Below are 26,595 nucleotides of genomic sequence, written 5' to 3'. Positions count from 1 at the left end.
AAATCAGAGGAAGAAGAAGAAAAGTATGATATAGTGTATTTGGTGTATAATAAGAAATTTGTGTTCCAATAATTTAATTGCTCATAACTGTTATAATGATGGTCCACTACTGGTGAGGGACTTGGTAGAACCCTCGCCTTAGAAGGCGCCTAATTGGGGGCGATAAAATATAGCCTCTGTATTTAGAGTTAATTTAACATTCAATTAACTTTCATAGAAAATACATCCAAATATCGATCATTAAATCTCAAACTTAACTTTAACCAAAATAATTTTTCAAAAACAATTGATTCAAAAATCACTTTTTGCATAAACAATCACCGTACATTCCTAAATCTTTACTATATTATCAAAATAATCTCCCATAAAATTCAGTAATTTGAATTGCGCAAAGTTAAGCATCAGCGTCAAAATCTGTATGAAACTATGAATATCATTTTCTTTGGTATCTTACAAGAAACAAAATCTCCATCAGATACTCATTATAGGAAAGGTATGACAGGTATAAATCAGAACCTGATGGTGCATAGAATTAGTATCTTCATTACAGTTAGGGTGCATCCAAACCCAATAGAAAGCTCAAAAGTATTAAAACATCTCATGAAACAAATTCCTACAACAATTGTAGCCACCAATATATTCTAAACCACAATACATGAACACAAATTCAAGTTGTTTCGGAAGAGGACCCAGAAATAAAAGCTAGATAATATTCACCTCTGCATCCAGAAATACCGATCCAAAAGACTCCCAAAAAGCATTATGCCTGCAATGATCGAAAACCAGTAAGAAAAGAAACGACCAGAAAAATTTCAGAATGAGCACAACTTTTGATTTCATTTCTTTCTTTCCACTGTTTATTATTAACTAGGAACTAGGAAGACTATCTAGGTAAAAGATGAAATAGAGACAAGTTGCATTATGCCACATTTCTACCATTTTTTAGGTGTTCATGAGGGGGAAAACCCCCCACAATAAAAAGCTAAACTGTGACTCTACAAAGGAAAAGAACCCTACCACGTCTAACAAACTAATAACTTATGTGTCATTTATTGTGTATTTAAAAAAGGTTCTGATCAAGTTGGAATTGGAAATGTTATTTTTGATCCCCTGTATAAACATTTCTAGAATTTCAACCCTTGCATTTAACAACAAAAAATTAGTCTCACTAATCCCAAATCAGGGACAACAAAGCACCCAATTATTGCAATTTTAATGACTAAAATTATGTAAATAAAATTTACAGATTAAAATCAACATTTGCTGATGTTATAAGAACCAAAAACATATATATTTTTTTATAAGAGGACCAAAAACATATTTAACGCTTAAAAATAAAAATTGCAAAATAAAGGAGGGAGGAAACCAATAGGTACCTTATTGGCTATGTTGTTGGAAAGCCAGTCCAAACCTTCATAAAGACCCTCTCCAGAGGTTGCACAAGTGCTCTGGATGTACCTGGAAGACCCAGAAGAGCATGTAAGATCAAAACAGAATAGATATTAATACAAACATGAAGCACTTCATTGTTAAAATACTTACCAGTGGCGCTGTCTGAGAGAGTGGAGACCCAGCTTGTCTGTAATCTCAGCTGCATTCATTGCATTGGGAAGATCTTGTTTGTTGGCAAACACAAGCAACACTGCATCTCTCAGTTCATCCTGAAATTATAATTGAAGGTTTAAAAACAGTCATTTAATTACAGGAACACTAAAAAAAGAATGAAAAGAACAAGGACTCGATGCGACTAATGATTCTTCCCATGAACGTTTTATACATTGAAGTTGACAGAGGAGTTCATTCAATAAAAAGCATTATAGGGTATTGACTAGGAAGAAGTGGCCATTCAACTTTCAAAAGACATGTATCTTAGTCCCACCAATATACAGCAGTCATCATAAATTATGATCCAGCAAAAACACAGATGAATTAACAGCAACAATGATGAAGGGAAAGGATTTTCATGAAAGGTTCAATAAAAATGCATCTTCATCAATAGAGAGACCCATTGAGCACATGAACATTATGATCTTAGACTAATGTATCACTAGCAAAGTCAGAGATGTAGCAGAGGCAGAAAATATATTTTGCTTAAAACAAACAGCCCCAGATCCTTCTTCATAGGTCAACATGATTCTTAGATCTTTCTATATCAACTAATTTGTGGATCCTTTCTTTCGGCCACTACATGGTCTATATGATTGAAAGCATCTAACATGGAAAAATATGAAGATGGAAACACAGGATAACATGCCAAACTAAATAAACAAAGTACCTCATTCAACATCCTATGCAACTCATCTCTGGCCTCAACAACTCTGTCCCTGTCATTGCTGTCTACGACAAATATAAGACCCTGAGTGTTCTGGAAGTAGTGCCTCCACAAGGGACGAATCTGTAGAAGAAAACACGAGTATTTAGCCACTGACTACAGTGAAAAACATAAAGGGTGAAGGGATACAATATCTTGTAAAGTGCACTTTTTAGAATGAATTCGATTAAAAATATACACCTTGTCCTGGCCTCCGACATCCCAAACAGTGAAGCTAATGTTCTTGTACTCCACAGTCTCCACATTGAACCCTAGATTAAAAAACAAAAAGTTAAATTTCTACACGTAACAGCATTTCAACAATCCGAAAACTTTTTACCAAGCACTCCTACAAAAATAAAAGTTTCCCTTCTAGTATCCATAAACACCAACAAGCTTATTAAAAAAATTGTTTCAGGAACGAAATGCATATTTAAATTGAGAAAAGCTCTCACAAGGTAAAATATAATCCAAACTAAGCCATTATAGTTTAGTTGTTGAAAAACATTTGCACATCACAGCACCTAACATAAACAACATAAGTTGGGGTTTCGGAGTTGAATTCTAAAGACACTTCTTCACAGATTTAACAATGTATTGATCACATTCACATCTCATCTTAAAAGATCCTTGAGTTAACTAGTAAACAAGTCACATTTCATAAATTTCAAAATGGATCAAACCTATGAAGCCCAACACAGACACTAAGAAGTCTACACCGATAATAATTTAAGAAAATGACATGATTCAATATAATCAATCGTGTGTCTGACACTGGGACGCACCTAATCTGTAAAGTGTCGGTGCTTCATATGATCAAACTCATAATGTACAAAAAGCCTACATATACTTAATAAAAAAGCATAGTAGAGAAAGTTACCGATGGTAGGAATAGTGGTGACGATCTCTCCAAGCTTGAGCTTGTAGAGGATGGTGGTCTTACCAGCAGCATCGAGACCAACCATCAAAATTCTCATTTCCTTCTTCGCGAATAACCGACTGAACAGCTTCGTGAATGTCAGCCCCATTTCTCCTTCACTTCGTTGATCCTCCCTAATTTCATAGTTCAATCAAAATTTCAATAACAAAAAATAACAAATCAAAATATGAAGATCTCATAAAATTGTTCACAATTTCTTCTCACAAATCTATTAAAGTAAATTGCGTCAATGTTACAAGATTCAACCAGATCTCAAGCTACATGAAAAACTTCACAAAAACACAGTAGCATGCAAATCGATTCGAACCGTTAATCATTTCGTGAGAATAGAAATGGATCGCAGAGAATAAAATCACAGAAAATAAATCGATAAAAGAAGAAAAGGATCTGAAGGAGAGAAAAACAGAACGATCTGAAAAGTTTGATTGGGAAATTGTGAGATCGAAGAAATCGAAAAAAAAAAGCATAGAGAAAGAAAAGAGTGAAAGTGAAGTGCGATTTGAGATAAATGGAATTGCATGAAGAGATTGGATCTGAAAATAGAATTTACCTTTGGAGATGAATGAAAAAGTTTGGGTAGCAGAAAGCGCAGAGAGAAGAGAAGAGAAGAGAAGAAGAATGCTTTGCAGCAACGCGAAGAAATGAGAAGAGAGACGAGTGCGAGAATTGGTTTTATTACGCCAAAAGGGTACCACAAACAAATGTTTCTTTTTCTTTTTCCTTTGCTTAGTAAAAAGAGGACTGAAAATCCATTTTAATCGTCTAAGAAAAATAATGTTTTAATCATATTTTGAGTAAAAAAAACAAAAATAACATTTAAATTATTTCCTTCAAAAAAAATTTAAAATTATTCTTTTGACATTTTTATATTTAGGGTAAATTAATCTCAGATTTGGTACAAATGAAAATATTATAGACTAATTTAGATTTTATTTTGGCTTAATTAGTAAAATGGTCTCTTAAAGATATTTTTGATTTCAGATTAGTCCCTTAAAGAAAAAAAGTTTCAAATAGATCCCTTAAAAGAAAAAAAGTCCGAATAGGTCCCTTAAAGACATCTCCGTTAATCAGTTTAGTCCTATTTAGACCTCTTTGGACCTATTTGGACCTTTTTTTCTTTAAGGGACCAATCTGAAACAAAAAATGTCTTTAAAGGACCATTTTACTAATTAAGCCTTTTATTTTAATCGGTGACTATATTAAGTTGACAGAAAATTGTGAAGGATTAAAAACATAAAAGACTACAAAAAAATCTTCTTAAAAATAATTTATTTGCGGATTCTTCTTTAGGAATTAGATGTTTACATCAATTTGGGAAAAATTAGAACCAATCTACAATGTTTGAGTTGAACATTTTTTTTGTTCAGGTACAAAACCAAACTAAAACATTCAAATTTAGTTTAGGTTGGTTCGATTTAAGATTTATAAGAGTATCAAAATTACTTTTTAAATTTTTAAAAATTATTTTACTATATACTTCACAAATACATACGAATACATATCCTAGAAAAGATGAAGAGAACTTGGCAGTTGTTGAATGCAGATATGGCACAATATTAAACAATGCATGTACTCTCTACTCATGTAACAAAAAAAAAAAATACGATCCCCGCAAATGTGATAGAAAGGAACTGGAATCACTTGATACTAGAACCGACCTCCAAACCAGATTAAACTGGTGGTGAAAGCTAAAAAAAAAAAAAGCATTTGTACACTACATTTTCTAGGCATTTCATTTCAAGATAATTTGCATATATTTTAAGGTTGAATCCCGACTAGATATCAAAACCTATGGGTAGGGCAAAAATTCAACTAAGCTTTGCTTCAACTTGGCAGTTGAATGCATGTTGTGTATGACATCAAGCATGCATATACTCTTTACTCATCTAACCAAAAAACATTAAGCATGCATAAACGACTTAAAAAGAACAATTTATTTACATGGAATCTTGCAAACAAATTACTCAACAGATACTCCATTATATGAAAGGTATATGACCAAAATAAAACTATATATTAGAACTTGAGGCACATTTAATTGTATCTCCATTACAGTTATGGACAGTGTCAAAAACCCAATAGAAAGCGCAGAAGTCAGAAATATTACAAATCCCATGAAACAAATTCCTACTACAATTTTAGCCACCAAGATATCCTAAACCACAATACATGAACACAAATTCAAGTTGTTTCGGAAGATGACCAAGAAATAAAAGCTAGATAATATTTGCCCCTGCATCCAGAATTACCGATCCACATGACTCAAAAAGCAAAGCTAGATAATATTCACCCCTGCATCCAGAATCGCCAATCCAAATACTCCCAATAAGCATTAAGCCTGTAAGGTAGAAAGAATCAGGAAAAGTGACCCGAGTAATTCTAGAAACTAGTAAGGACAACAAGTGCTTTATATGCTATTTTTTAAATAAATAAAAAAATGCAAGGCTAGGGTAAACAACACCAGATGTACATTGCATTGTGTACTTATGCAAACATATCCAAAGAGCTTAAGGTTTAGATTTTTAATTTAGCATGCATTTCTTTCAAATCAACATTTGCACACAAATGCAGAGGAGAAACCAACAACTACCTTATTGGCTATGTTGTTGGAAAGCCAGTCCAAACCTTCATAAAGACCCTCCCCAGATGTTGCACAAGTGCTCTGGATGTACCTGAAAGAACCAGAAGAGTGTCTTAGATCACAATTGATATCCATCAATTCCGGACATGAGGAGATTCGTTATCAAAATATTTACCAGTGGCGCTGTCTCAGAGAATGAAGACCCAACTTGTCAGTAATTTCGGCAGCATTCATTGCATTTGGAAGATCTTGTTTGTTGGCAAAAACAAGCAATACTGCATCTCTCAATTCATCCTGAAAAGACAATTAAAAGAAAGGTTTAAAAAAATATCATTTCATCACAAGAACACAAAAACAGAGAGCAAAAGAGCAAGGACTGATGATTCATGTCATGAACCTTGAAAACATTAAAATTGAGACAGAAACCAATTCAAATAGAAGCACTAAACTCCTAAAATATGCAACGAAGTCACATCAACAGATAAGAGTTATTATCAGAAATTACGATCAAGTCAATAAGGGGGAACAGCTGTATTGTAGAGCAAGATACATAAAAATGTTGACAGTTTCTGATTAAAACAGAGCATTCCATTCAAAAGAACCCAAAAATATTGAGATACATAAATGAATATTCTTCATAGGTCAATATGATTCTTGACCTTTCAATCTTTTCCACTCTAGTTAAAGGTCCTTAGTTTAAGTCATATGTGAGTGATCCTAAACCTGTTTATAAGAATGAATTCCCTCTATATGCCATAGGAGCGTTTAACATGAACAAATATGAATGTGAAGTCATGGCATAAAAAGTGAAAATAAATCAACTAAATTTAAGTACCTCATTCAACATCCTATGTAACTCATCTCTGGCCTCAACAACTCTATCCCTGTCATTGCTGTCAACGACAAATATAAGACCCTGAGTGTTCTGGAAGTAGTGCCTCCACAAGGGACGGATCTGTAAAAGAAAACACAAGTATTAAGATTTCAGACACTGATTGCCAAGACACTTCTCAGGGATATGTTCAGTTGTTTGGACTAAACATCTTGTAAATTGTAACTTTACAGAGAGCATATGAACAAAATTTTATACCTTATCCTGACCTCCAACATCCCAAACAGTGAAACTAATGTTCTTGTACTCAACGGTCTCCACATTGAACCCTAAAACAGACCAAAATAAATAAATATTTAAAAGCATTCACATAACATCACAATATTTCAGCAATCTAACAAACTGCATAATAGTTTTATTATAATAATAATGACCAATGATCCATCAAAGAAAGCTTTGTCAGAAATAGTAGTATTGCAGGTTTTTTTTTTAAAAAAAACAGCCAAAGTCAGTAATAAGTTATTAATGTTATTATTTTTTAACTTCACAGGGACTTGAACCCTGTCCTTTTACACCTTAACTCCTTAGCTCAAACCACTTGAGCTACCCAACCCCCCCTAGAAATAGTATTGTAGTTGTTGAAGAGTATATGGAAATTTTTAGGCCTCAATCAAAGCATCATGCATGACTTCCTCCCTTCCTTTTTAACTGTCAATTTGTTGGGAAAAATATTGTTCCTATTAATCTATTATTTTCAAATTTCAAGATTACACTAACGGTATATTTTCAAAGTTGCTTATTAATTAAAGTTATTTCTTGGATTGTGTAAAACAACCTTAAAACACAATGTCCATAAAGTGTTAGTGCGGTAAGAGTTTAACATCGTAACAACAAGGAACATAGTTCAATTCCCCTTATGAGAGTTGTCAAATGGTCATTACTCATTACTGCTACTTAGGAACTAAGGGAGTATATCATATGGTATTTAACCAACATACTTTTGGATCTCAGTTAGAAATTTAAAGGTTTCTTCACATAGTATTTAGCAACATGTTGATTCCATTCCATTTTAAAGATCGCAAGGTAAAAGGCCTAGAATCCTGATTAATTAAAACATGATATTTTCACAAGATGTAAAAATGGATCATATCATACTGATAAAGAACACACATATTTTCAATTCAAATGCATACCTACAATAAATAAATAAATAAATAAATAAATAAAAAGAGTATGTATAACATAGAAACTTACCGATGGTAGGGATCGTAGTGACGATTTCTCCAAGCTTAAGCTTGTAGAGGATAGTTGTCTTACCAGCAGCATCGAGACCAACCATCAAAATTCTCATCTCCTTCTTCGCGAATAACCGACTGAACAGCTTCGTGAATGTTAGCCCCATTTCTCCTTCACTTCGTTGATCCTCCCTAATTTCATAATTTCAATAAGAAAAAATAACAAATCAAAATATGAAGATCTCATAAAATTATTCACAATTTCTTCACACAAATCTATTAAAAGTTGCATGCAAATCGATTCGTAGTGAATGAAATGAAATTGAAATCAAAACAATAACAGTGAATTTCGGAAGAAGGAGAATGGATCTGAAGATCTGAAGAGTTTGATCGGAAAACCCTTAGATCGAAGGAAAAAGAATGAGTGCGTACGAAATTGAAGTGCGATTGGAAAACGAGGTGAAAATCTGAAATCGATTTGAAAGAAGAGAATGGATCTGAGATTTGAATTTACCTTTTGGAAAAGAAAGGTTGGGTTGAGAGAGAGAGAGAGAGGTGTGAAGAATGAATGCTTTGCAGTGACGCGAAATATGTATGTATGGGAAAGAAAATTGTTAGAAAATTGATTTTTATTTATGAGAGGAAAAGCAAGGGTAGCACCGGGATTATGTCATTCCCTCGCTTAGCTTTAAAATATCGAAAAGCTCCCTTGTAACAAAGATTCTGATTTTGGAAGCTTCCAAAGCCAAATACTTTATGCCAATAATATTAGACTTTTTTTTTTTAATTATTATTTTTGGGTACAAATATTAGGCTGTTTTCTATTAAAAATTTAACGTGGTATAATTTTATTCAATTTAATTTGTATACATAGTAAAACTTTGCAAGGTATAAGCAAATTACGGAGAAATCAACGTTCAAAATTCGGATTTTCTACACTTCTCTACATTTATATATATAGTGTGTGAGTTTAGTCACTAAGTTATTGAACAACAAAAAACTTGTACACCTGTATCTAATAAAATAATGATATGTAAATATTTGTAAAATGCTTGTTTAAAGGCTTAATTAGTAAAGTGGTCCATTAAAGATATTTTTGGTTTCATATTGGTCCCTTAAAGAAAAAAAGGTCCGAGTAGGTCCCTTAAAGAAAAAAAAATGTCTGAATAGGTCCCTTAAAGACATCTCCGTTAATCAGTTTGGTCATATTCAGACCTTTTTTAGGGACCAAACTGATTAACGGAAATGTCTTTAAGGGACCTATTCGGACCTTTTTTTCTTTAAGGGACCTACTCAGACCTTTTTTTCTTTAAGGGACCAATATGAAATCAAAAATGTCTTTAAGAGACCAATATGAAATCAAAAATGTCTTTAAGGGACCAGTTTACTAATTAAGCCTTATTAAGCCTTGTTTAAACTATTTCTTAAAATTTAGTCAAAATCGATCATCATAAGAAAAGGTTCCAAGATATTTGTAGCTCTCTCCTCAACTTAAATTAGGGTGGAAAAAGTTTGAGAAATGATCTTGACATAATCCAAAATCTTATGCTCGAAGGAAATTCGTATTGGAGGAAAATATGGACCTAAATTATGTGCAGTCGAAAATCGGTGCAGTCATGTAGTCAGTAAGTTTCAAGTCGTCTGATCTTGATCGCCACAATCTAGATGTCATATGGGATTTTTTTTTTTTGGTAGATAGTCATATGGGAATTTTTTTTTTGGTGATAGTCATATGGGAATTTTATATTAAACAAAAATAAAAAACCGTCTTAAAATTTGGACCGTCTAATTTTAATCAAATTACATGTAATCCAATTCCAAGAAAATATATTATTTGTCCTCTAACAAAATGACCACACAATGACTAGCCAATAAATATCAACACTCAATGCATAAGAAACATTAAATTATCCAATCAAACATGAAGACCCAAGCCACATTAATTTTTACCAAGTCTCCATTAGTGGCTAATAATTATTGCATGCATAATATTCTCAAGAAAGTTGAGGCATCCGGGGGGGACATATATACACACCATTGTCATTCGAAAATTGCTTTTTTCCCCCATTGTTTCCTCCAAGGCCCCCCAAAGTGACCATTTTGACCCTATAAATGCGTTTGGACTCTAGAATCCGAAATTTGTTTGTTATGGTCCATACAATCCGAAATCAGTTTAAACAAGCAATTGACTGGTTATGCCTGCCTTGTACGTGATGTTTTGCCCTGGAAAACCTGGGTTTGGACTGTACAATCCGAACATCCTTATTTTTAACAGTTTTGGAGTATGGAAGCCGAAACTTGTTTGATATGGACCATACAATCCGAAACCAGTTTAAACAAGTCATTGGCTGGCTATGCCTGACTTGTACATCGTTGATGATTTGCCCAGGAAAACTTGATTTTGGACTGTACAATCCGAAATGCTTTGATTTTTAAAATTTTGCATCATTTCGGATTCTACCAACTGGAAACGCTCATATTCGGTGTGTAGGATCCGAATAGAGTCTATATAGCCTATATTTCAGAAGTTGCACTTTCATAACCACTTGGACACTCAATTGGGAGCTTTGGAGCTAGGGCGATTTTTTTGGCGTATCAGAAACTTGAAAGCAACGTTTATTCACTCAAAGAGGGGCGCAATACTCAATCGGAGTCATACAAGAGGTAATAAGCACTTTAAACCGTTCATTTTTTCAATTTTCATGGTTTTATGATCGCAGTCGCGTTTGGCTCATACAATCCGAACCCATTTCGGATCCCACATGCCAAACTGGACAACTTTTAAAAATTTTGAAATTTATTGTGATAGGTAGGGTTTGTGATGGCCGAACCTCTGTTTGAAATGAAACCGAACATCGATGAACCCGACATTGCACAACCTAATGTAGTTGAACCCGCAAATATTTTGGTTAACACTGCCTATTATTTTTTTTAAGTGTGAAAAGTATAAGGTCCGAGATGAGATGATCGAATGGTGCAAAAAAGAGGCTATAATGAAGCCAAATGAAGACGAACTCATTTTGCTTGAATTGTTTTTAAGTTTGAAGTTGTAATTTACGTTTTAGAGTTTGAAGTTGTGATTTATTTGATTATGTTTGAAGTTATCGTATGTAATGACAATGGTTATTTTTAACTTTTAATTTAGTGCAAAAGTGCAAATTCCGAACATGCATAATGTTGGCCTGTAAAACTGTAAAAAATTTCTGCAGAAAGCTTGATTTTGGACTGTACACTCCAAAGCTGTAATTTTAGTGACCATTTCGGTTCGTAGGATCCAAACCTGTGATTTTCGTGACCATTTCGGTTCGCAGGATCCAAACCTGTGATTTTTGTGACCATTTCGGTTCGCAGAATTCAAACATAATTGGTTTTGGATTGTAGACTCCAAACCAACGTATAAGCACAATTTTCGCCCCCCCCCAACGTGTTCCCATCTATAATTGGCTTGTTTCGGATCCCACAAACCAAACATAATATATTTCGGATCCTAAGATCCATAGTTTCCTAAACCCCCCAAATTCAAGGTTATTTTGGGATTTTTGGGGGGGTTTAAGAGGAACATGGGGGGCGAAAAAAGCAATTTTCTTGTCATTCCCCGCTTTCGCTGCTCTAGAGTGGTCACGAGTTGTCAATATGCAAATTTCCAATTAAATGTTGGTTTCCTTCCAACACCACATTTGGCAAAAAGGGGAAACAATATCATATGACAGTCTGATCTTGGTCCACAAACAAGAGATGATATATAGATGGCAGAGTAAAGCTCCAATATGAAGAGAGACCCCAACTAAGGCTATCAATAATACCTGATCAATCGCCAATTTAATAAGGCTTTGAATAGCAAAAAATTGGGCATGATTAATAATCATTTTGCCGAGAGCAGATCCTCTCCCGTACTGGACACAGTCCAGTTTAATCCCTGCCCTTGATTATTTTTTTAATAATTAAAATTTTCTATGTCAAAGAAAATGGATGAGTGTCATTGGACTGGACAGAAAATTCACGGGAGAAAAAAAAGTTCCATTTTGCTTGTTTACTCAAATTTTCATTTTAATATTAAATTTATAAAAAATGTTGAAAAACAGAATGCACAATCAAGTGAAAAATAGACCCCTAACATGGATAATTGGAGCCACTGAATGACGGAGTAAAGCACAGTCAAGCATGTGCAAAACTTGAACTTAACCCTGCATCGCAGTATGGGCATGCCAACAGAACCAAGGCCCGTCATGTTGTGTGGACATGCCAATACACGTAACTAAACACTCATTTTAACATCATGCATAACTTACAATGAAGATGCTGCTGGTATACACCTCGCAGGCACTTAGAATAACCAGGTTAATAAATAAGAATTGCGGCCTTCAGTATCAAAGCATACAGTGTACACTAATAAAATATATAGTTGCCCTCTTCAGTATTCAAAATGTAAGCAGGATGCACTTTTGGCAATTTGTATCTTGCCAATTGGGCAAACAGATGGCATTATAGCTGAAGATTTTACATAATATGTGTTGGTTAGTGACTAGATAAGTGAGCTTCTATACAAATAGCAAAAGATTAGTTTACCCTATATAACCATTTTGCAGAGGACAAAGTTTTTACAAGTAATACTGCGTCTTGATACGATATTCAAAAGAATGGAAAAGCAACAATTTATTTACACATTTGCAGACAACCTCAATGCCGCCAGGATAAGTAGTTCAGAAATTAGAGCAGCAAAGAGCTGTCAGCAAAACTGCAGTCGTGTCTGATGTCTTACTCTGCTTATGGAGTTCCAACTTCCAAGAGAATATAAAGCTGCACATATTATACAACTGCTTCAGAAGCCTCCAGACAGCATCAGATGCTGTAAAGTGGAAACGACAAGAGACAAATGAGAAAGATGCTCATGGAAAATATCCATTTCAATTTGTCAAGATTAAGAATGCAGAGATCTTCAGTAGATAATATCATTCTATTTTAAGTTAACAACAACTATAAAGAATAGAAAATGCTGTAGATTCACTCAAATAGGAATGAAAAATGCACATCATCATGTTCCAATTTAGTGCCAATGATCATGTCAGATCTCATTTTCAGAAATCAAAGACAAATGATTATGTTTTAATTTGAAAGCTCAAAACCATGCTACACAGTTGCTAAAAAAGCAATGAAATTTATAAAAAAATTATAGTTGTATACTCAATACAACTAGAGCTCACCTGATTAATTACAATAGTGCAACGAAACCCAACAAGTATTAGGGTTATCTCCAATATTGAGCCCAGCGATGAATGGTCTCAACCATCTGAGGGAACAATGCACTCACACTCTCGTTGATAAGATCCTGGAAGAAATGTATACAGGCTTCATCATCCAAGTCCAACCGGAACTTTTCCTGAAGCTGTACAACAAGAAAGTGTTGGTGTAAGAACAAAAGAACAGCTGTAACCTATTTATTGAAACAGAAGGGAGCTTACTTTAAGAATCCCTTTTTCAGGATCAGAAGCAATGTCAGGAATATTGGAACCGGCCATTAAGTAAAATAGATTTAAAATTAGGTTGCTGGATTTGCGAAGAATGTTGTATGCTTCACAACAATAGGACTTGAACCTTGTATAGTATTGGCTGCACGGGTACAAATAAATCAATCACCTTCAAACAATTTTTAAGCTACCAATCACACAACCAAGGTGGTGAATCTGAATTGAATCATCCAATGGGAACTTTACCTTTCAGCTCCACCCATAGCCTCAACCATTTCCTTGCAAAGCTTCATTGGTGGTGGAAATGGCTTAGGATCTCGCCCAAGAATAAAACCAAAATCAACATGGAAAAGACTTCCATCGTTTCTGAGGAGGAGGTTGTCTAAGTGCCTAAGAAAAGAAAACTGTCATTTCAAATTGAGAGAAAATATAAATTTGGTGAACAGTAGCATGCCAATTTCATAAAATACAGAATAACATGATAGAATTCAGAAAATATACTGTCTTTTCACATCCTGATTGTAGAATTTTTTTTATTGACGAGATATGTTAAATTTCAATACCAAAAAGACGAACTTCTCCATTTTCTGTTTGACTAATATCCCCAGTCCAAACCTATCCAATCCTAATGACCAACTCCTCCCCCATTTTATTGTGGGGGGGGGGGGGGGGGGGGGGGGGGGGGGTCTTGGGAGATATTGTTGTAAGTGACTCAGCATGACATCACCAAAACAAAAGCAGAAGTACCAAAATCAACAATCACCTGTCTCCAATACCAAGTATATATGTGATAACGGAGTATCCAGCACAACTTTTTATAAATGTTTCGAGACAGGTGGCTGTAATTCCAAAAGGTCCATTATCATCAGGATGAAAATTCTGCAAATAGCTTATGATGCTGCGATGCTCTGATAAAATCTGGACATGAGAGGATTACATATTAGTCTAGCAACTGGAAGATAGAATATCCTACAATCACCATGATCATTTGGAGCACAACTAAAATATCTAATTAACAAAACTTCAGCACCCAATATTATCAAATGAACCCCAAAAAGAAACTACCTATAAAATCTTTCTCAAAAAATTACTAGCAACTAAAACATTCATGTAACGAAATCGTGCCAAACTGCCAATACATCAATCAGCTGTCCATTTGAAAAACAATGGTATACAAAATTCCAGAGGTTTTTAACATTTTCTGTAAGTGATAAGTTAAATGCATAATAAATAACTTTCAATTCCATCTACTGATAATTCCAAATTATTCACAAATACAAGCTGATACAAAATAAAAGTAAAAATAAGATTCATTATTCATAACATTCAGACAGAGACATCACATGAGCTTTGAAGCCATTGTAAGTTATCAAATATATCATGCTAGATGGGATTCAAAATGAGAATATATTTAAAATAAAGTAGAAAGTTGCTAAATACCAATGCCGAAGAAAATCCAAATTAAAAAGAGGAAGCAGTGACTACAAGAAAAAACATCTAAAAAAATGACCCTACCTGCGCTAATGAATGAGATGGAATGAATTCCAACATGCCTTCATCTTGCCCAGTTGCTAGAACCTTGTATGGCGTTAAATGCAGGTCAAGATTTTCTAACTTAAGCAATCGATCCATTAATGATACCATTTGAACAACCTACAAAAAGACAGTTATTTATGTAATTGAACTCACGTTTCCTGAACATCTATCTCCAAAAGCATGTGATAGTGTGTGTGTGTGTGTGTGTGTATGCATGTGTGTGTGTGTGTGTGTGTTTTGTGCGCCAATGCACACATGCACATTGCATAATATCCATTTCCACACACACACACAGAGGATGTAGGAAGGTTTTGCAGGAATACCAACTGGTCCTGGCGAATATCATCCCCTTTCTTAAATATTATTTTACTGGTTCCACCATTTGCTGTTTTAAAAGTAAGTCGCAGAGGATGCAGTGCACTTTTAAATATTGATGACTCTGAGGGCACAATCCCAGTGATGAGCACACCTGGTGTCAGAGGTGACCGTATTGGCTGCAGATGAAACACGGCATCAATAAACATGCGTCTAAGAAACTTCCTAAAAATTCACGAGATGTAAATGTTGGAAATTAAATAAATTGAGGAAATATAATAGTTTTTTCCGGATGTATCATTCATTAAAGCTAGGAAAAGAAGATAAAACAATAAATGACTACATAGCTTAATGTTAGACTAATACCTCATCAAAATAGGTAAGTTCACTAAGAAGACCAGAAAGTAGCTGTCTAAGCTTTTCAATTTTCTTCTGTGTATTACCTCGGACATTCCTTACATCTCTAGTGATAGAACACAACTGAGCAGTTAATTCTGTCTGTCGTACCAAGCTCTGCCACCGCTTAAATCCATCTTCCTCTCCGTTTGCACCAGCTCCCATCTGAGATTGGGGTAGGGGGTGTTATAGTTGTTAAATTCCAAAATTAATGAACTATTCCAACTAGCACATTCACTACCTTTAATTTTTAAAATCACAAGACCAGTGTTAATTAAATTCCTTTATAAAAAAAATGTTTACAATTGAAGACTTTTCTATGCTACACAAATGAAATTAAGAAGTGCAAGTACATAAGTTAACACAAGCAGCTTTTCTGGTTCAACAACGAATCATTAAAAAATGAAAATATTTTCTAATGTCAGAGTACAAATGAAGCAGAAATGGTTTAGCTATATTGCCAGACTTGTAACATTAAAGGAAAACACAATATCCCGTCAAACACATTTTCCAAATACAGGTAAAAGGCAAAATTAGTTATCATGATAATAAGCATCAAGAAGCAAAACTTACTAAAGCAAATACTCAAGTATTTAGAAACTTATGAGTTCATACCTTCATCATATTCTCCTCCAGAATTTCATATGTGCAGTAAAATCGTTTTGCATATGCAGGGTCATAAAGTTCAACAGCCACATACCAGCGAAGAAAGCTTGCCAACTCAATATTGCTTAATGCTGTTAAAATTCAAAAGTTTCTTTCAGACAAGAGCCAAATATAACCAGAATCAGCATCAGAACTAGTACTTAATCCCTCATGCACATACCACGCTGGACAAGGAATTGAGAAAGGCGAGATTTGTCCGACCGCTCAAACCGAAGAGCCTGAACTAATTGAAGCAAGTAACATTGAAGCTCTTCATCATCAGCTCTTTCAAGAACACTCACTGCATAAGCCCGGACCTGAAAAGAGGTGTACAAATTTCTCCTTGTGAAAAAAAGTTGCAAGTGATACATCTATACCAAATGTAAAGGCCGAGACCTAGGTGTGCATGGGAAGTTTGGCATCTTTGCCCCTACATTTGCTATGAAATACTATAATGTTATATTTATGACACCCCTTATGGTGTTAAACTCATAGCTATATCAACTATCAAAGGGAGCTACAACTTACAGACAAATTGGTTTGATTTTCCATTTCTTGATTAATCTAGTTGTATCTGAAATGGAAATATCTTATTCAATCCTCGCCCCAGTCCCTCGTAATTTTCCTCTCTTCTATCTGATATTTTTTTCATTATTTATTTTTTAAACAATACATAGGAAAATTGAAAAGAAACATTTTCCCCTATATGTCTGTTGAGAGCTGAATGTATTACACATGCCATTAATGTGCAGCGAATATTATGATCATGATTAATGTGTGGAAGGTATTTACGTCTTCTGGACTATATTGTACTGCTAGCCTAATTTACTGAATCTAAATAAAAGACCACCAGTACAGTTTTCCAAAATATTTCTCTACTCTGCGTACTTACCTCTTCGCTTTCAAAAACTGGAGACAAAAGTTCCAGCGCATCACAAACGTCAATCGTTTCCCACTTGCCCATCAATTCTAGTCCTTGTTTTGCTTCCTGTGATGAACAAAATTGCAAAAAATCAGAAATTTTACAGCTGTTTTTAGTAAAGAGAATTCAAGAATATGGGGAAAACCAAACAGAGACAAACAAAGTTCAATCCACAAAAACAATATGATAAGTTTATCCCACTGCGGGGGTTCAGCCAAAGTGGATCAAATGAAACACAGTGCGATGTCAAAAGCAAAATATTCTGACAGGCCATTTAAACCTAAATCTTTTTCAATAGTTTCACTTTAAATCTTATTTAATTTATGATAACAGACTTGGGGAACCCGCCCTTAACAGTTAGCAATCAAGGGGGAGAACCAATCCACTTAAATACTCCACCGAGCATCCATAGCGCTCGATGTGGGACTTGGACACCCCATAATACTCAAGCCCTTGAGAGTCTGCGTCTTGGCGTCTGGCACTCTACAATACTTTACACGGCCTTTCTGGTCAGCCCCTCCATAGGTAGCCCTTTAAGAGCCACTGAGAACCAGACTCTGATACCAGTTCACTAGGTAATTTCCCTCTGTGCAAGTTTAGAACTTTATTGAACTTCAACGAAAAACTTCACAGATTATTCGAGGAATCAGAAACCTCCCAATTCACTTCTAATTGATAAAAGTCATTATTCTACCAATAACTCTACTATTTATAGGATTACTGTCTCTGACTAACCTCCCTCCTAACTAATTAACAAATTTCTGCTACACTACTAACAGTTACATAACTTCTCTACTTTATTCACTGTACTAGATTGGCTTCCTTTTTACACACACTTGATTGATAGGACGTCTATGAGTTCTATCAGTTTATGTTGTTATATTATTTTATACCCAACTTATGATAACCAGGACTCAGTTACATGCTCAGCTAGTCGAAGAGAAAAACAGCTGCATATTTGAATGGAGACGATAGCATGTGATTATGTGAAACCCCATAAAAGATACAGACAATGCGCTAATTAAATGATTGTTTAAAAGCAAATGGCTAGAATGGCTCATCCCTATATATCCTCAAGTTCTCCTGAAGAACAGAATCTCCAACACTAGATCAGTAGAAGCCCTCGTAGGAAATAAAATTGACTCTAGATGAAGGATGCTGATAGGAACTGATATCTTATTATATGAAAATAGAGGAAATTTCCCTGATTACAACTTACAATGTTGCAGAGCTTTGAAGGTCTGCTCCCCTAATGCCAAAAGGACCCAAGATTATGACAACTGATAAGACGCCCTCATTCTCAATCCTCTTTCTTATTTATATGCAACATGTCTTATTTCTCCTAACTGACTCCCTAACAAACCCACCCACAGATTAATGTGTAGTGTACCTGTCTGATGCACTAGGATTTCCAATTCATCTATAGAACATTGGCCAATGCATAATCTATTTCACTAAATTATAGAATTCTATTTTATTTTTCTTTTCCATTGATGAGTAAAAGCAGGATGGAGGAACCAATATTTCAGATTTTGGTAAATTATCATGAGAATACCTCATTAAACTACCATGTTTATAACACACACAAAACCATACATCATAATATCTAGGTTAAATTGCACTTTTGGCCCCCTAAGTTTCAGAAACTTGCGATTTTGGTCCCCTATGTTTCAAAATAGCACTTTTGGCCCCCTATGTTTACCCCCTTTTGCAAAAAGTTAATTTTGACTAAGTCAATGCTGATGTGGCAAATCACTTAAGTGACTTGGCGGCCACATCAGCTTTTTTTTTCTATCTAGTAATTAAAATAAAAAAAAATAAAAAGGAGAGGAAGGGGAAGGAATAGGAAAAAAACAATAGGAATGAATGAATGCAGGATATTTCATCTCGTCTGATTTCCTTCTCTCCAATTTTGTGGGGGAAAAGAGAAGAAAAAACAAAAGGAGGATAAATAAATGTTATGAATGAATGCAGGATATAAAGAATGGAAAGTGAAAGGTGAATGAATAGGAAACAAAATCATAAAAATATGTTTATACTATAGGAGGAATATGAAAGGTATAGCTGACTGAGACAAATAACTTTGGTGAGGGATCAAAAGTGTAGTGGCTAACAAACAATTACATTTTTTCTTTAACGGCAAAAAATTTCGTTAATAAAAAAATGAAACAGAGTATAAGTTGTCAAATTTTGATGCTAGTCAAACCATATCCTGAATCAATTGCTGCCAAAATTTTAGCAACAAAACAAACTTGGCATAAGCCTACAACCAACACTAAAACAAGCTAATGAAAACACGGCTGCAATGGAAGAGAAGGAAAAAATTGGAGAGCAGGACATGAGTGGAATTAGAGCAGATGTAGATGAAAATGGGAGAGGTGATGAAGGTTGAGGTTGATCAGGATGAAGTTGATTAGGTTGAATGAGTGGAATCACATGGCTTCTTCCTCTCCTTTTTTTATTTTTATTATTTTCTATTTTAATTATTAGATGGAAAAAAGCTGACGTGGCAGCTGAGTCACTTAAGTGACTTGTCACATCAGCATTGACTTGGTCAAAATTGACATTTTGCAAAAGGGGGTAAACATAAGGGGCCAGAAGTGCTATTTTGAAACATAGGGGGTCAAAATCGCAAGTTTCTGAAATTTAGGGGGCCAAAAATGCAATTTAGCCTAATATCTATTACTAATTTCCAAAATAACAATAGGCTAACCTGTACATCACTCCATTCAACACAACGAAGGAATTTTGTTAGAGCCCTCTTCTCCGACATCAAAGAAAAGCGGAATTTCCACAAGAGCTGCCTATCATCTCCACTCAATGTCCTTGTTGGTGGATACTTTAGAATTCTCTGAATGGACCTTGACAAAAAAGAGAAAACAAAACAGTTAAATGATCACCTATATGCTAAACATGATTAAAAACAGTGCAATATTAAAATACAAAAATAAGTAGGAAAAGTTGCTTGATAATAGAACTAAGCAAAAAACAATTAGGGGAAAGAGGTGTATGCTAGAAAGAGAAACAACACTTGAAACTTTTCTGGTTTTTGCAACTATGATAAATGAATAAACAATGCCAATATTTTCTCTGGTTTTTGATGGTTTACTAAATTTTCATTAATCTCACAGGGTGTAAATCACAAAAAATTACTGACCACGGTCCTAGAAGCAAGTATATTACGGAAATACTTTCACATTAATAGATTATATCTGCACTGCAAAACTCCAGAGATAGATCTTGACCACATTTTATTGAAGTTAGACATGCAATTTAAAAACTTTAAAAATCAATACTAGTTAAATCTAAAATTTAGTTTGGATAATTTAACCAACTGGAACCAGAATTTGGTTTATTATATGCCACTTAACAATTTAACCATTTGAAGCACTGCAGGTAAATCCTTCATAATATTATTCTGATCGTAGATATAATAGGGAAATCAAAATCATATTTGGATGTCAAGTATAAGCTTACTTTCTCTCATTTGAGCTTGGCTTAAGATCTCTGTCTATGACACCACGGGTCAAACTCCTAGCCAGCTTTAACTGTTTGTGCTCAGAGGGATTAATCTTTCCCACTTCTGGGTCCCAGACAATAACAATATCATTGGTTGAAGCTATAGGGGATGGCAACACAAAATTTGCACCAGATTCCTATATGTTTTAACATATAAGGGTTAATGCATATGTAAGATCAATATCAGCATTAATTATACTATTGAAAAAGGAAAACAAATAAACAAAAACATCTGTACCAATAACTTAAGGGTTGTTTGTTAAATGGGCATCTTGAAGTGATTAAGTAGGATATGATACCTCAATAACTATGATGGTTTATGCATGGAATGTTAACATTCTTAGAAATGTAGGATGCATGCAAATTCAAGGCCAGATTCTAGGAACCCCACACACATTTGAATTTATTTCGAATAGCTAAACTAGATATGGAGATCCTACATGAGTTTGATGCAGGATTATATCATATAACTGGTGTGAGAATGACACTAGGAAAACAGCCTCAAGGTATGCAGTCCAACATAATATTTTCCATTATACAAAGAAACCACACATAATTTATTTAGTCAAGCACCTAAGCGATATAGTATTTTGTAAGCACAGTAGAAAATTGAAAGAAAAAAAAAATTCATTAGAAATTTAGAAAAACCAAATACTCTACTATTTGATAAACTGCAGAAAGGCAGAATCCATAAATTATGATTTTTTGGTCTTTGACCGAGGTAACACAGACATTACTATCAAATTAATCCTTTAGGAAGTGTCACAACTTGGAGGTAAGAATACCTGAAAAACAACTCGATGCTCAAAACTACAGAAGTCCACAACCAAATACAAATGAGAACTTCCATTTTTCAAGCTTTCGCGTTCCTTGATTTTCTCCATAGTTTTGAATGTGAGGCGATCTAGCCAGTCCACTCGTTGAATTTGGCCTCGCTCATATTTATTCACAAGCTTTTCCAATCGCTCCAACTCTCCACGTTCATGCCTAGGGACCTAATGAGGACATATTAGAGTACTGTATGTTCATTTGAATAGGTTTCATAAAAGTAAACATAAAACAAAAGGTTACAACTATGAATACAACCACTTAAAATGCAAATTAACCTTTCCAGGTGTAGAAGTAGGGAATGTTCCATCGGCCTCTTTTCCTGCCCAAAGCCTAAGCTTTTGCTTCCCTGTTTTGAGCTGTTTTTTGTTGTTAAATAGAATAATTGTGGCTCCTCCAATCAATCCTTCACCATGAGAAAGATCCCAAACCTGTTCATACAAGATTATAAAAACCACACTTGAAAAATTGTACCACAAAATTTTTAAAAATTAAATTAACACATGATTTATGAAGTTAAAGCAAAAACAAGAATTATATTCTTGCTTTAATTCAACGATGGACAAAAAACTGTCCAGTAGAAACTTAAAGATAGACATATATCGCATATTGAAGGATGGACAAATAAGCTTGTAAGCTGTAACTTACAGTGAAAGTAAGTTGTGACTGAGCAGTCAAATCCCGATATTTAGCTGTCAACGTAATGAGCTCATTCCAACAATATGATGGTCCCATGGACTCCAACCTTCACCCGATGATTTCAAGATATTAAAATCCATAGGTATAATAAATTGTCAGTAAAAAATTATTACATTACTGGGCGGTTAATGAATTGAGCTATCTATAAAGAGCAAACATTATGACACTCACAAAAGAAAAGCAATAGTGATAACGTGCTTTGATGATTTGGGGGGAGGGACATAGGAGTTGGAGAGACAAGGCGATGTGATTCAACCCCCCCACTACCATTACCTAACAACTAGCTACTATTTTTGTAAAAAAACAACTGACGAAAGAAAACCAAATCTGATCTGTATTAAAATATTTAATTTTAACACAGCCTACAAAGGTTTCAACACATAGAAATTAAAAGGAAATTTTTTATAAGATTGGATACTTAAAGCGATAAATAAAAAAATGAAATACAATCCAGTAATAATTATTCTGTCAACCCGTTCCAAAAAAATAATTATTCTGTCAACATGTTACTTGAAATTGGTTAAGCAATAAGCAGTGGCGAGTTAGACACTTTTTTACGAGGTTGGCAAATCTAGAGAAATAAAATATATTTTGAGTGTTGTTTTTGACAATTTTTATTGTTAAGAAATCTCTCTTTGCAGTAGCTTAAAAGATCAGAAGTGTTAAAATATGACGAAATACATCTATCAAACAAGTTAATATCTTTTGGCTTTCCTATTTCTAGCTAAATATTGGGGTAGCTAATTACAAAACATACTAATTCATTTAAATAAAAAAATAATTTTTCGGGTGGCCAAAGCTACCCCATTGACACACACCGTTGACACACATCGCTTTGCCACTAGCAACAAGGATTAAGTAGACTTATGTCACAATATAAGCACTTGTGTGAGTGTTAAAAAAAGGTATAATTATACACATATATCCATAAGTTGTTTCAGCTTATTTATAAAGCTCTTCAATATAGCTTATAGAAACATTTTACCTTAGGCTTACCCCTTCCCCTCTTTGATTTCAATCCAGCCAAATTCTATTTTCACATATACACATCCTAACGCAAGTAGCTTACCAAATTTAAGCGCAGATAACATAAACTCTCATACACTTAATCAAACCGATTCCCCAATCATCCCTAAAAATTAACTGTCCAACATTTTTAAAGTTCTATGAAATATAAACAGCTCAATATTTCAACAATAACAAAATGATAACCTCGTTCTCGTGGGAAGTCCAAATGGCGCGCCATCAATATGCAACGCACACTCTACATACAACTCTGCAGTTCCATCCTCAGCAGAACCATTACTTTCTACAACCAAGAAAGACAAAAAACATGAACATAGGTCTAAGCAAAATAAACACTTCAGTAAGCAAATATTGGAATTTGGAACCAAAGGCATAACAATATTGTACACGATCACATAATAAAGAAACTATAAGTGCATGGTAATCAAGTTTAATTGATTAAGTAATCAAATAACACACTAAGTCAATTTAAATCCTAAAATTAGAAATATATGTGAATTTAATCAACGGGAGTAGAAATTAACCTGAATTAGGGGATTTTGGAAAGGGCAAATTGCCTTCGAGGCGTTCGATACGGAAAGTGACGGGAAGATTGATATCGCATGACAAGAAGAAGCGAAACTCGTTGCCGGTCATGTGAAATTTTTGGATTGGAAATTGTTAGGGTTCTTCGTGATCGTTGAAGAATTTGTGGTGACGGAAACTGTTGCTAATCGAATTGGAGTTCAAAACTGAGCTGAAGCAAAGTGATTTCCTAAAATCACACTCTTTTCTTCAACGACGCAACTGAACAATAATCTGTTTTTTCCTTATTTATATTTTTAATTTTTATTTTTATTTTTTAAAAAAAGGAACTCATCTATATTATCTTAATATAATTTATTTTTTTCCTTTTGAAAATTCGGTATCCGCCCAAAAGATAGACTAATTCGAGAGAATCAAATCCCACCGTCACTTGAGGAAGCCCGTTTAAAAGCCCGAGTTTATTTAACTCGTATGAACTAACCACCAAAGAAATTGAAATTGGCACCAGAAAAATCAATCGGTGTTCATTAAAGGTCAATTACTTGTTGATGGAGTTTTAACGGTAAACGAGGTGGTTGATTTAGCAAAGAGGGCTAAGGCCTAAGGTGAAATGTATGATTTTTAAGTTTGATTTTCAGAAGGCTTGTGACTCGGTAAATTGGAGTTTCTTGGTTTATGTGTTGACTAGAATTAGGTTTGGTGAGATGAAAGCTTTGTGTTTGTGCCAGTAACCTCTCTGTCTTGGTAAATGGGAGTCCAACCCTTGAAGTGAATATTGCTAGAGGTTTTAAACAAGGAGATTCATTGGCGCATTTCTTATTTCTTTTGGTGGCGGAGGGACTAGGTCTCCTTGGATTTTTTCAAACCATTTATGATTAAGAATTCCAATGTTTCGATCTCGCATTTACAATATGCAGACGACACCTTATTTATCGGAAGAGGATGAATCAGAGGATCATCTATTCACCAAATGTATTGTGGCGTGGAGGCGTGGCTCGAAATCCACTCTTGGCTCGGTTTGATAACGGCGGTTCCGTTTAAATGCAAAAAAAGAGTTCAAGGATTGAATTTGATTTGGCAAACGGTAGTGTGGAGCTTGTGGCTTGCTAGGAATTCTCTTATTTTTTAAGGTAGAAAATTGAAGGAATGTGACATTGTGGATGCAATCAAGCATAGGTCCCTTCAATGGTTTATAGCCACAAGACATGGTGGTGTATGTCTGTTTTACGAATGGGAAAAAATTCCTCTTGTTTGCCTTCTTAGATAGTGTCCCCCACTGGTTTTTGTGTGTATGCTGAGAAAACTAGTGTACATGGGATAATTAGTTTTCATCTATTTTGGTGGTGTATGTGGTGTATTTTAGAGCCTAAGACCTTTTTTGGTGACTTATGTGTCATTTGGATTGACTACAACTTGTACTCGTTCTCACTTTTGAGCACTATATATAAATATATACTTTTGCAGTTCAAAAAAAAAAAAGTAATGAAGAATGAGGTTGTGAGAAAACAAAAGTATACATAGATCAATTGAGTTGCAAAATGAATATGCCCATCCATGATCCATAGGTGGATTAGAGAATAAGTCAGTGGGGCACATGGGTTTGTGAAGATGTGTTGGCAGAATTGGGTTCGAGTTCCATAGCCCCTTTTGTTGCGGCATTCCCCCAAGGAAAGATAGAGAAAGACTGTGATAGGATTCAATTTAGTAATCTAACAAAAATCAGTAGGGAAACAATAGAAAATAAGGAAAACGACTGTATATTGTTTCTGGAAATCCAATTAGAGTTCAAATGGGATCTAATTGTGAAGTACAACGGAATAGTAAAAGAAATAACAATGGATGAAAGAATAAACTGAGTAACTCGAGCTACTCAGGGTCTCCACATGCATAGAAGCATCTAAAACTTAAGCATGACTGACTCCAATGATGAGTCCATTATTAATAATGCCAAAATCTGTCATATCTGTTTTTCTCTCTCTGCCATCTGCGCCATTAATGGTGTTTAAAAGTCATTTATCTCTCTGTCATCTATCCATCACACCCCTGACTCACTGCAACAGAATATTATCCTACATCCCTTTTGTTTCCTCTTCTTTTGTAGACCCTACCAAAGCTATCAATTCCCCTCCCTTCAAAATTCTCCTTGTCCTCAAGGAGAAATCTTGGATATTCTTTCCTGAGCTTATCAACTAATTCCCAAGAATTTTCAAAAGCTGGGAGACCTTTCCACTTCACTAATACCTCCATCTCTCCTGTGTCATTCCTTCTGGTGTCTAAGGTTTCCTCCGGTTCGGGTTCTAACTGCCAGGATTCATTCATACAGCTAGGTAAAGGTTGTGGTTCAATGTTGGGTGCTAATGCCTTCTTCAAAAGGGATACATGAAACACTGGATGGACCCTACTGTCATCAGGAAGTTGTAGTTTATAAGCTACAGCTCCTATCTTCTGCAAAATTTCGAAAGGCCCATAGTATCTTGGACTAAGTTTTTGATTAAACCTTTTAGCTAACTTCTGCAATTTGTAAGGTTGTATCTTCAAATAAACCATATCTCCTACTTCATACGCTACCTCTCTTCTGTGCTTATTAGCTTGAGTTCTCATCTTATCCTGAGCCTTTAGTAATTGATCCTTCAGTTCTTCTAACACCACATTCCTCTCAGCAGTAAGTCTATTAACCTCTTCTATGGCAGATAGACTTTCATTCCCCTTAACCAACACTGGAGGTGTTCTCCCATAAAGAGCCTCAAATGGTGTGGTTTTTAAAGAAGCATGGTAGTTGGTATTATACCAATACTCTGCCCAAGATAACCACCTAGGCCA

General features: G+C 34.7%; 3 protein-coding genes across 5 annotated transcripts; all 3 read right to left on the bottom strand.

Annotated features, from left to right (window-relative positions):
- Positions 1–415: 415 nt before the first annotated feature.
- On the bottom strand, positions 416–3,997 carry LOC123906265 (ADP-ribosylation factor 2). The gene is made up of 7 exons (XM_045956133.1): positions 3,802–3,997; positions 3,192–3,364; positions 2,513–2,583; positions 2,276–2,395; positions 1,543–1,661; positions 1,377–1,458; positions 416–766 (listed from the first exon to the last, which is right to left on the bottom strand). Exons 2-7 carry the CDS (start codon positions 3,337–3,339, stop codon positions 761–763), a joined length of 546 nt encoding a protein of 181 aa, XP_045812089.1. The 5' UTR covers positions 3,340–3,364; positions 3,802–3,997; the 3' UTR covers positions 416–760.
- A 1,249-nt stretch (positions 3,998–5,246) lies between these two features.
- Positions 5,247–8,578, bottom strand: LOC123906264 (ADP-ribosylation factor 2). Of its 2 annotated transcripts, none has more exons than XM_045956132.1 (7): positions 8,414–8,578; positions 7,919–8,091; positions 6,923–6,993; positions 6,668–6,787; positions 6,008–6,126; positions 5,842–5,923; positions 5,247–5,589 (listed from the first exon to the last, which is right to left on the bottom strand). In XM_045956132.1, the coding sequence occupies exons 2-7, from the start codon at positions 8,064–8,066 to the stop codon at positions 5,584–5,586; spliced, it is 546 nt and encodes a 181-aa protein (XP_045812088.1). In that variant the 5' UTR covers positions 8,067–8,091; positions 8,414–8,578; the 3' UTR covers positions 5,247–5,583. The 2 variants fall into 2 exon arrangements, with proteins under 2 accessions (XP_045812088.1, XP_045812087.1); XM_045956131.1 differs by having other exon boundaries at positions 5,839–5,923; positions 8,414–8,573.
- Positions 8,579–12,281: 3,703 nt separating this feature from the next.
- LOC123908625 (phosphatidylinositol 3-kinase, root isoform) lies at positions 12,282–24,086 on the bottom strand. Of its 2 annotated transcripts, XM_045959318.1 has the most exons (18): positions 23,775–24,086; positions 23,437–23,533; positions 22,174–22,270; positions 21,804–21,956; positions 21,483–21,692; positions 20,656–20,834; positions 19,892–20,039; positions 17,149–17,244; positions 16,438–16,573; positions 16,227–16,348; positions 15,582–15,776; positions 15,224–15,394; positions 14,880–15,017; positions 14,128–14,282; positions 13,611–13,754; positions 13,359–13,506; positions 13,101–13,282; positions 12,282–12,745 (listed from the first exon to the last, which is right to left on the bottom strand). In XM_045959318.1, the coding sequence occupies exons 1-17, from the start codon at positions 23,884–23,886 to the stop codon at positions 13,145–13,147; spliced, it is 2,439 nt and encodes an 812-aa protein (XP_045815274.1). In that variant the 5' UTR covers positions 23,887–24,086; the 3' UTR covers positions 12,282–12,745; positions 13,101–13,144. The 2 variants fall into 2 exon arrangements, with proteins under 2 accessions (XP_045815274.1, XP_045815275.1); XM_045959319.1 differs by lacking the exons at positions 23,437–23,533; positions 23,775–24,086 and having other exon boundaries at positions 21,483–21,684.
- Positions 24,087–26,595: the final 2,509 nt, after the last annotated feature.

Source organism: Trifolium pratense, linkage group LG2 (assembly GCF_020283565.1).
Source record: "Trifolium pratense cultivar HEN17-A07 linkage group LG2, ARS_RC_1.1, whole genome shotgun sequence".
Taxonomy (NCBI): Eukaryota; Viridiplantae; Streptophyta; class Magnoliopsida; order Fabales; family Fabaceae; genus Trifolium; species Trifolium pratense.
This window is presented reverse-complemented; position numbering and strand designations above follow the sequence as displayed.